At 40.3% G+C, this 11,405-nt stretch overlaps 1 protein-coding gene across 7 annotated transcripts in view; it reads left to right on the top strand.

The window, feature by feature from the left end:
• The first annotated feature begins 2,745 nt into the window (after positions 1-2,745).
• Positions 2,746-11,405, top strand: part of LOC105463886 (ring finger and CCCH-type domains 2) — a 57,289-nt gene continuing 48,629 nt past the window's right edge. For 2 of the 7 annotated variants that reach the window (XM_071078289.1, XM_024787380.2), the window contains exons 1-2: positions 2,746-3,240; positions 11,028-11,325. In XM_071078289.1, the coding sequence (XP_070934390.1) occupies positions 11,095-11,325 (231 nt within the window). In that variant the 5' untranslated portion in view covers positions 2,746-3,240; positions 11,028-11,094. Of the gene's footprint in view, positions 3,241-3,294; positions 3,430-9,541; positions 11,326-11,405 lie in introns of those variants that run through there. The other 5 variants (XM_024787381.2, XM_024787382.2, XM_071078287.1 and 2 more) reach the window with 4 other exon arrangements.

Raw genomic sequence — 11,405 nt, 5'->3', positions numbered from 1 at the left:
CTATGTGTTTTGTCTTCATCTTCGAATTTTAAAGGATACAATTTAAAGGATACAGTTTCTCCTGGCTATTCATTAATCATTCATCTAGCAAATACTTCTGAGTCCTTACAATGCAGTATAAGTTAGGTATACAGACAAAAATTCCTGCTCTTGTGAAACATTGTAGTGAAGGGAGACGAATAGTAAACAAGTAAGTAAAATCCATGTCTGTGAAAGTTTGAGAAGGAATTTGGAGAAAAATCAGGAATAGGGAGTATCAGAGAAGGGGGATGGGATTGTAATTTTAAATATGGTGGTCATGGCCGGGCGCTGAGGCTCACGCCTGTAATCCCAACACTTTGGGAGCACTTTGGGAGGCCAAGGTTGGCAGATCACTTGATGTCAGGAGTTCGAGGCAAGCCTGGCTAACCTGATGAAAACCCTTCACTAAAAATACAAAAGTTAGCTGGGCATGGTGGCGCTGGCCTGTAATCCCAGCTACTCCAGAGTCTGAGGCAGGAGAATCCCTTGAAACTGGGAGGCGGAGGTTGCAATAAGCCGAGATCGCACGGCTGCAGTTCAGCCTGGGTGAGGGAGCCAGACCCCGTCTCAAAAATAAAATAAAAATAAATATGGTGGTCAGGACACCTTTGAAAAATCTCAGATTATCAGAAATAAACATTCTCCTGTCTAGTGAAATGTAAATATATCCAGTAGAATAGAAAAATATGGCCTGGCGTGGTGGCTCACGCCTGTAATCCCAACACTTTGGAGGCCGAGGCGGGAGGATCTTCTGGGGTCAGGAGTTCAAGCCCAGCCTGGCCAACATGGTGAAACCCTGTCTCTACAAAAATACAAAAAAAAAAAAAAAAAAAAAAAAAAATAGCCAGGCATGATGGCGGGTGCCTGTAATCCCAGCTACTGGGGAGGCTAAGGCAGGAGAATCCCTTAAACCCGGGAGCCGGAGGTTGCAGTGAGCCGAGACTGCGCCATTGCACTCCAGCCTCTGCGACACAGCGAGACTCCATCTCAAAAATATATATATGTACATATATGTATATATGTATATATTATATGTATGCATATATGTGTATATATTTATATATGTATTGTGTGTGTGTATACACACAGTAGTGTGGAAAACAAATATGTACATGTAAAATCACCTATCACTGTCCAGTTGAAATTACTGAAACAAGTATTGGTTGTTAACAGTTCTCTAGGCTTGGCATATGTATCATAAAGAGAAGAGAACGTGTCCGGGCGTGGTGGCTCATGCCTGTAATCCCAGCACTTTGGGAGGCCGAGGCGGGCGGATCACAAGGTCAGGAGATCGAGACCACCCTGGCTAACACGGTTAAACCCCGTCTCTACTAAAAATACAAAAAAAAAAAAAAAATAGCCGGGGGGCGGTGGCGGGCGCCTGTACTCCCAGCTACTGAGGAGGCTGAGGCAGGAGAATGGCGTGATCCCGGGAGGCGGAGCTTGCAGTGAGCCGAGATCGCGCCACCGCACTCCAGCCAGGGGGACAGAGCGAGACTCCGTCTCAAAAAAAAAAAAAAAAAAAAAAAAAAAGAGAAGAGAACGAAAAAGATAATGTGTGGAAGAAACGTCTTTGATGTGGCCAATGAATCTTTTTTCAAAACCATTGATCTTTGCCTGTCATTCAGACAAATATAATAGGTAATAACCATATATTTTGATGAAACTGTAAAAGCAACCTTTCCATATTCTAATTCATCGTAGGTTTACTTGCATATTTTTGTTGTTGGACATCTGATTTCACATAGGAAAGTGCCTTGAGTTTAATTACAAGTCATGGTCCTTTTTTTTTCTTTTTCTTTTTCTTTTTTTGAGACGGAGTCTGGCACTGACCACCCCCCGGCTGTAGCACAATGGCCGTCTCCATCATGGCAACCTCCGCCTCCCGGGTTCACGCGATTCTCTTGCCTCAGTCCCTGGAGTAGCTGGGATTACAGGTGCCCGCCACCACACCCGACTAATTTTTGTATTTTTAGTAGACACGGGGTTTCACTATGTTGGCCAGACTGGTCTCTAACTTCTGACCTCGTGATCCACCCGCCTCGCCCTCCCAAAGTGCTGGTATTACAGGCGTGAGCCACCGCGCCAGGCGTCATGGTCATTTTCTAGCCTACATTCTTTAGCTTCTCATCAGTAACAAGAGGTACATTGTATCTGCCTTCTAGGATCACCTTGCTAATTAAATAAAATGTAAATAAAACTAAAACATTTAAAATTAAATATCACCTAACATAGGACCTTACACTTACTAAGTAGTTTATAAATGTTAATTCTCTTATCCCTATTCCAAGTCTGTTTCATCTATAAATTATAAACAGTAAGAATCATTCTTACCTTAATTTGCTGTGGAAAAAACTTCAACAAATATTTGAGATATGATGCCAGAATTTGTGCTTAAATTTTTATCTTTGCCAGCTTTTGAGGAGCTCAGAGCTTTTTTTTTTTTTCCTTTGGACTCTTTGTCTAGGAACAGAGTTCTCTCTTTAATAAAGAACGGAGATATGGAAGTGCCTGCCAAATACATATTTTCTTTTTTGTTTTTGTAATTGGGAGATTACTTGACATTGTGGAGGGATTGAGGGATCTTGTCAGCATGTCATTACAGGAACGTGAAGTAGAATGTAACACAGATGTATCAGATTCTGCTCAATGGATTCGACGCTTTTCACGAAGGAGACACTGGCTCAAACCAGCGTCTAGGAAGCCGGCTCAAGGCACAGATGAATGTGCAGGGAGTTTCCCATCAATCCCTTCGGCTTGCCTAGTCCTTCTCATAGTACCTCCCACAGTGCTCCGGGGCTCCCTTGTCACGTGATCGGGGTGGATTCGCTGAGGCAGAGGGAAGTTGATACGCAGTTTGGGTGGCTGGGGCTACTACGCTTTCCTTCCAACTCCCGACTCCCGGGCTTGCGTAATCTCGCGTTAAGTTGGGAGTAACTTCTCGCGAGAGCTAGGTCGGGATCCCTCCAGGTCCGCCTCCGTGGTGAGGAGGAGGAGGAGGAGGAGGAGGCGGAGGTGGAGGGAGAGGGAGGAGGAGGAGGCCCCGTCGCGGCCTTCGCCGCCGCCAACGGGGCTGTCCCTGTAGCTCCCGATGGAGTTTGAGGTCGTGAAACCTCCGCCGAGCTCTGCCCCGGCGAGACGAGGCGCCTCCGTCGCCGAGCCGCGCCGTCGCGGGGCTCCCGGGAGCGGCCCTTAGCGACCCCACCCGGGCCCCCTCAGGTAGGGCGGGGGCGGGCACGATGCGGCTCGGGCCCCAGCCCGGGTGCCTGGTCCCCGGCGGTCGGGCGGGAGACCACTCTCAGCCCTGGGGCCTGTGAGCTGTCGCCCCTGGTGCCTCGAGGGTTGGGAACTGAGGGCCGCATCTGACACTCGGACGGAACCCGGGCCCTGCGGAGGCCCCTCTCTCTGGTAGGGCTTTTTCGATGCGGAGCGACCGGCTCAAATGGCCACCTTCCTTCGACACTGGCTGAGCGGACGCCTCTGACCCCTAAGGAACCCACCCAAGCAGAGGCCCGGCTTCACTCTCCCTTTCCTACACCAGTTAGTAAGGGGGTTTGCAAGAGGTCCTCGAAAGCAAGTCCTCTCCTAGCTTTTCAGATTTCTACCCTGGGGCTTCCCGAGACCCTAGAGTAGGGGATGGTGGAGGCGATCTGAGTGGTAAATAGGAACCCCGGCCAAACAATGCCTTGGGAGGGCTTAACCTCCCTCGATGGGGATGGCCGGACCTGAGTGGTTGCACAGGGGTTGTGGCTAGGAGCAATGGCATGAAACACAGCCAGGGAATTCTGCTATGGCTTTCTTCTTTACCTCTCTGATTTTTCCTTCTTGGTGTAGCCTCTTGAGGAGACTCTTCCACCATCTTAGAAGAATGGTAGAAAGCATCTTTGTTTCTCAGAGAAGCAGCTGTACTTTTTTCTATCCTTAGCTTTCAGGATGGGAGAAGATAAGGGTAGCTGTCATTTCCATCCTTCAAATAACAAGGCAACAGTTTAAGATACCGGCGGATACATCCTTCACACCAAAATTGACTCAAGTAATCACTGGCATAAAGTAAATCTAATCCAGTGATTTATTTATATTTTCATAACCCTTGGGTTCCCTTTTTAATTCGTCCTCTCCCCTTACCCAGGGCCTTTCTTTTTTTTCATTTCTACTCTCCCCCTACCCATTGTGGGTGGGTGACTTTGTATCCCAAATAAAGTGCTTTAAGTAATCTTTTTTCCAATTTTGTATTGGTCAAACTTTAAGTTCCAATAGGAACTTTTGGTTAACCTGAGAAAGCTAATGTTGCTACACCACAGTGGTAAAATGTCACTCAAAAGCAAAGAAACAAATGTTAGCCGGTGCAGCCTTTTAATGGTTAAACATACAAACTTAGTTAAACACTTTTTACAATATTAAGAATATTAATAGATTCTTCTTTTTAAAACACCTTTTATCTGTCTAAAAAGCTATACCACTGTTCTAGCTTCACAAGCCTTTCTTACGTTGTTTACTTCCACGTTCAATTTTTGAAGAAGTAGAGGTCATTACATCCTGTTAAAGGAAAAACAATGTAAATACTGTTTTTCAGTATGGGCATTTTCGTTGATTTGGAGATTCATGTTTTCAAAATTTTAGAGTTTGGAAAATTGCTAGAGGACAGAATGTAAAACATATATTCTAGTTACGTTTAGGAAAAGCAGATGTTATAATTCAAACAGGCACTTGTTCTGTGAGGATTTAATTACACTCGTGTTCATTAGTGGATCCTTTGAGTTACCCCGATCTGTTATTTCTGTTGTGGCAACCTGACATGTAAGAAGACTTATGTCCTTTGTTCATATATTTTTGTTAAATCATACTCTGCTTTTGTGATTTGCTGTCTTCCACTTTGAAAAAACCAAAAAATTCCATTTTGGCAAAGCATTCTTCTTTACACTCAGGATTTTATATTCAAAAATTGAACTTCTACATTGTTTGCAATAACTAAGAACGCTAAAAAAAAAAAAAACAACTTTATAACAAGGTTGTAGTAAGTACTTATTGTTTAGTTTGGACTGTGTTGGAGTTTCACTTTTTAGTGATGGGAAAAGGAAGCATGGGTAAAATAAAGCTAGCTGAAAATTAAAAATAAATTCGTGTTTTGCATCCAGTCTCATGAATGTTATGATCAGCGTTTTCTAATTTTACTAAAGCTTTAAGTGTGTGAGTTTTACCTCAATTTCTTGATAAAAGTTAGTTTTGAGTATTACTTTGTAATCTTAAATATTCTAGAGTTGCACTGTCCAGTACTAGCCAGTGGCCACATGTGACAGTTAAGGATTTGAAATGTGGCTAGTGTGAATTGAGATGTGCTATAGGTGTAAAATACCAGATTTCAAAGACAGTACCAAAATTTTTTTAATATCAATAATTTTAATATTGACAACATGTTGAAATGATATTTTGTATAAACTGGGATAAATAAAATGTATTACTAAAAATAATTTTACCTATTTTCTTTTAACTTTTTTTTTTTTTTTTTTTTTGAGACACAGTCTCTCTCTGTCACCCAGGCTGGAGTGCAGTGGCACCATCTGGGTTCTCTGCAACCTCCATTGCAGGTTTAAGCAATTCTTGCGCCTCAGCCTCCTGAGTAGTTGAGATTACAGGAAGGCACGACTATGCCAGGCTAGTTTCTGTATTTTTTAATAGAGATGGGGTTTTGCTATGTTGGCCAAGCGAGCCTAGAACTCCTGACATCAAGTGATCCACCCACCTCCGACCTTGGCCTTCCAAAGTGCTGGGATCACAGGTGTGAGCCACCTCACCTGGCCTCTTTTAACCTTTTTTAATGTGACTACCAGAGAATTAAAAATTACTTAGATTATAATGGCTCACATATTTCTGTTGGACATTACTGTTGTAGATCAGCATTACTCTTCCAAGAAATATATTGGAATAAAAGTAGATGTATAAAAATCCAAAACTTCCAGATAGATTATCCTGCTACAATCAGAATAATTAAAGAGCTAAGGACTTTGGTAATATGAAGGATGAAGTTATCCATTGGCTATTATTTGATAGGCAGAAGTAAGTTCTATCTCAAAAAAAAGTATTTTTCTAGTCATCACTAATATTAGTTATATTTGTTAAAATAGAAAGATGGCTCATGCCTGTAATCTCATCACTTTGGAAGGCAGAGGTGGGTGAATCATCTGAGGTCGGGAGTTCAAGACCAGCCTGACCAACATGGATAAACCCCATCTCTACTAAAATTACAAAAAATTAGCCGGGCTTGGTGGCGCATGCCTGTAATCCCAGCTACTCGGGAGGCTGAGGCAGGAGAATCACTTGAACCCGGGAGGCAGACGTTGCAGTGAGCCGAGATCCCGCCATTGCACTCCAGCCTAGGCAACGAGAGTGAAACTCCGTCTCAAAAAAAAAAAAAAAGTTATCTCATTACTGCCCTATTAGAATGCATTGAGGCCAGGCGCAGTGGCTCACGCCTGTAGTCCCAGGACTTTGGGAGGACAAGGTGGGTGGATCACGAGGTCAGGACTTTGAGACCAGCCTGACCAACAGGTGAAACCCCGTCTCTACTAAAAATACAAAAATTAGCCAGGCATGGTGGTGTGCATCTGTAATCCCAGTTACTCAGGAGGCTGAGGCAGGAGAATCACATGAAACCGGGAGGCGGAGGTTGCAGTGAGCCAAGATCGCACCACTGCCCTCTAGCCTGGGCAACAGAATGAAAAAAAAAAAAAAGAATGCATTGGAAGTTATATCTAATAGTTATTTTAAAACTGAGTTCAACCACATAGTGTATTTAAGAAGTAAAATTTTGTAATCCCAGCACTTTGGGAGGCCGAGACGGGTGGATCACGAGGTCAGGAGATCGAGACCATCCTGGCTAACACGGTGAAACCCCGTCTCTACTAAAAATACAAAAAAAAAAAAAAAAAAACTAGCCGGGCGAGGTGGCGGGCGCCTGTAGTCCTAGCTACTCGGGAGGCTGAGGCAGGAGAATGGCGTGAACCCGGGAGGCGGAGCTTGCAGTGAGCTGAGATCCGGCCACTGCACTTCAGCCTGGGCGACAGAGCGAGACTCCGTCTCAAAAAAAAAAAAAAAAAAAAAGAAGTAAAATTTGAGTCATATATACTTCACATGTTAACAGCAAAGTCACATATTATAGCAGTAGTCTTTTAAATTGCAATTCAATTCCTTTTTCTCCAATGCAGAGTTTCTAGCTTACAAGTTGTTTCCATTGGTGTTTTGGTTTTTACTTGTCTGTTAGCTTGAGATCCAAATTGTACTTACGCTTTAAATATCATTTTTTAAGAACAAAACTAATTATTTTTAAGTTTTCTAAACTGGGAAGTACTGTGACAGTCCATTTCAGTAGCTTATATTCCTCACATGGGTTAACTAGAATGAAAACAATGATTGTTTTAATTAGAAGAACTAAGCCCTAATGTTTACATTTTTATTAAGAGAATTATAAAATGCTATATACATATATGACAATTAAAGAAGCATAAACTTTATTCTGGCATTTTAAAATCAGATGCTGTAGACCTGAACTGGCTGCATAATATGGTGGACTAATAAGAGAAAATGAAAGTATTTAGCTGGCTCTTATTAAAGCAGTTTGTAATTTGAATCATGTAAGAGGTGCCTATTATGCTTCCTGTTTTGTGTGTCAGTGCTCATAGCAAGGAACTTGCAGTCTGGAAAATTATTTGAGGGAAAAACTGTTTATGGTCCCACCTTTAATTTGGCATTTCTCACTCCTATGCTTTATCTTGTTACCCTTCTTCAGTTTTTGTAACTGGTAACTAAAATTAGTTTATACAAATAATTAGAATGTTTTTCTTAAGGAATCACTTTAGATATCTTGAGTTGTAGGCCTTTTAATCCATTTTATCTCAGTTTGAAATGTTTTGATTATTTGGGAAGAATACTTCAGTAGTAACTATAAATATTCGTAGCAATTTAGACTTACATAGACTCAAATGAGTTGCATAAAATGTATTAGTATAGGTCTAGAAGTTTTGCAAATTAATATATAGTCTTTGTGCTCCATGGTTCATTTATATGCTTTTAAAATTATAAAGACCATAGAATATTTACCATTTTGGGTAGTTACAAAAATATTTTCTAGGTAAACATTTGCCAAGTGCCTGTTTTGAAGGAATGAAGTTTCTTCTGTGTTTCAGATAAAATTTTATATTGTATTTATCTTAATTAAGGAATCTAGGATTTACTGATAATATCACTGAAGAAAAACATTTTTAGAAAAAGCATTTCTTATATCTGATCGTGTAAGGGAAGTTTAGTTCATAATTTACTATCAGAAAGTTATACTCTGACACAGAGAAGAAAATTTGGTAGAGTTATTGCCAAAATTTTGGCAGTGTTTTTTCTTTATATCTTAAAGGTATTAATTCAATTTGTGGTAGAAATTAAACTTCTCAGCATTAATTATGTTAAAACCTCTGATGTTTCTATGCCTAAACACACTAAGGACTATTGTAATATAAAACTATTCGGTGTGCTCTGGTATAGTTTGAAGCAGTTTAAAACTATGTAGTAGGTGACAATATGAAAGATAGCATTTTTCTGTTTAGTTGAAACTCCCCCCCCAACCCCCCACTTACGTGCTTTAATATAAAGCATTTGAGAAAGGTCTTGGAAAACTAAGGAAAAGGTATTTGCTCTTATTTTGTACTACCAGGTGGCCTGTGACACCCTAAACCACAGAATTAACATTTCCAAACAGGTGGCCATTATGAAAAACTACATGCAGTGTCCTGTTTTGATAAATATTTAATCAGTTCAAGTTATTAACCAAATTAGGGCTTTCAGTAGATTTAAGATGAAATTCATTCTTCCTCAAAGGCCTCTAATTGTATAACTCTGCAAACCAGAAAACTGCATGTTAAAAATGTTCAGTAGTTTTAGGGAGTGATATATTCACCTGCTCAGTGCTCATCTCTAAAGTTGGAAGGAAACTAATTGGTTTTTAGATTGATGGCATTAATAGATGTGGTAATTTGAGGATGAAAGTTGTAAAATAAATAACTTGGAAGATTTGGTTACTTTAAAGATAAGATTTTAGATAATTTGCGTTAGAGCTGTTTGAGAAAGTTTATATGCGGGTGCTTTTTTACATAGCAAGCTCTGTAATTCATTTTTACCAAGTTTTTTTTTTTTTTATCTTGGTTTTTGTGAATCTAAAAGCACAGGTCCAGGCACGGTGGCTCATGCCTGCAATCCCAGCACTTTGGGAGGCTGAGGCAGCCAGACACATGAGGTCAGGAGTTCAAGACCAGCCTGGCCAACATGGTGAAACCCCTTCTCTACGAAAATTAGCCAGGCATGATGGCAGGTGCCATCCCAGCTACTTGGGATGCCAAGGCGGGACAATCACTTGAACCCAGGAGGCAAAGGTTGCAGTGAGCCGAGATTGCGCCATTGCACTCCAGTCTGGGTGACAGAGCAAGACTCTCAAAAAAAAAAAAAAAAAAAAAGAAACACAATAAAGGCTAATAGAATTTTTTTGTATGTTGGCATAATGGAAAATAGTTTCAGTTACATATTTTTTCTCTCCTGAATGTGACTACATTTTTAAACATCTAATTTCTTTGGAACTAATATATTTGGGTTGGTAAACATTCCTGTGAAATAAAGTATTGGTTGTTTAATTGCCCTAAATACCTAGATTTCTTGTTCACCAGAGAGCTTTTGTCAGACTTATATAAGTCTTGAATTGGAAGATAAAGAAAATCTAGGAAGTTTAGTGTGTTCAAATTAGTGTTGTTTTGCTACTAAATCTTTTACTTTACTAAAGTTGTGGATTTTTTTTTTTTTGAGACAAAGTTTCGCTCTTGTTGAACAGGCTGGAGTGCAGTGGCGTGATCTTGGCTCACTGCAACCTCCACCTTCCAGATTCAAGTAATTCTCCTGCCTCAGCCTTCCTAGTAGCTGGGATTACAGGCATGTGCCACCACACGTGGCTAATTTTGTATTTTTAGTAGAGATTGGGTTTATCCATGTTAGTTAGTCTGGTCCCGAGCTCCTGACCTCAGGTGATCCTCCCGCCTTGGCCTCCCACAGTGCTGCGATTATAGGTGTGAGCCACCATGCCCGGCAGGAATATTTTGATCTTAGAAACAAGAAAAATTCTCTCACTGTTTTTTTTTACATGTGCCTTTTCAGTTTTTAATCATGACTATATACCATTTTAGAATGATGTTTTTTCTTCTACGTCTTCCTCATTGGACTTTACAGTTTTGGTTATGTATATCAATCACTAAATAATATAGTTTTATCAGAAATATTGTAATGAACAATACAAGATTTTTAAGATAATTTTTTTGTTGGTTTTACTTTGGCACTGTATGTTGTGGTCAGCATTATTCTTTCATTTATGAACAAACAGCTCTCTTAATCATCTCTCACTCATCACAGTCTTCTCTTATATGTTGATTTTCAGTACCTCATTTTGCTTCCTAGCCAAGTCTTGTCAGAGATTTCCTCTTTAAGGTGGCAAGGCTGTTTTCTTCACACTTGAGTCTCTACAATATTATTTGGATGAGTAGTTTCCAAAGTTCACTAACTCCTGGCCGTACCTTATTATGTTTTGGGGTACTGGTTATCCAAGGGAAACACTTAAAAAACAAAACAACAAAACAAACACCCCAGCGGTCCAAAGTAATTTGTGTTCCTAAAGATGGAATATGGAAAGTTAATTTACTTGTTTGATGTGGTCATTGAGAAAAAAACATAAAAGCTTTGATTATTATGTGAGCAACCAATATAAATACAGTTTAATTGAAAGGAACACTATTAAGGTATTGTTTCCATGCAGAATTTCAGAAATTTAATTAATTCAGTAAATAGGTTTTTTAAAAAATACATCCAAATGTTATAAAATTATTCAGAAGTATTTTAGGTCTGCAGCTATTGGTTGACTTAAGCAATTAACTCTTGAAAGGTGAATGATGAATATGTGGTTAATTCATACTTTTGTCCATTTCTAGCTTACAAAACACTACACAGCAAAATAATGATCTGCTAGACTGCTAACCCGAGCGTCCAGCTTCCACAATGCCTGTGCAGGCAGCTCAATGGACAGAGTTTCTGTCCTGTCCAATCTGCTATAATGAATTTGATGAGAATGTGCACAAACCCATCAGTTTAGGTTGTTCACACACTGTTTGCAAGACCTGCTTGAATAAACTTCATCGAAAAGCTTGTCCTTTTGACCAGACTGCCATCAACACAGATATTGATGTACTTCCTGTCAACTTTGCACTTCTCCAGTTAGTTGGAGCCCAGGTAAGTGTTCAAGATTTTACTATATGTTGGTGCAAAAGTGATCGCTGTTTTTGCCATTATTTTAATGGCTTGTCCAGCCT

Source organism: Macaca nemestrina, chromosome 14, assembly GCF_043159975.1.
Source record: "Macaca nemestrina isolate mMacNem1 chromosome 14, mMacNem.hap1, whole genome shotgun sequence".
Classification (NCBI taxonomy): Eukaryota; Metazoa; Chordata; class Mammalia; order Primates; family Cercopithecidae; genus Macaca; species Macaca nemestrina.
This window is presented reverse-complemented; position numbering and strand designations above follow the sequence as displayed.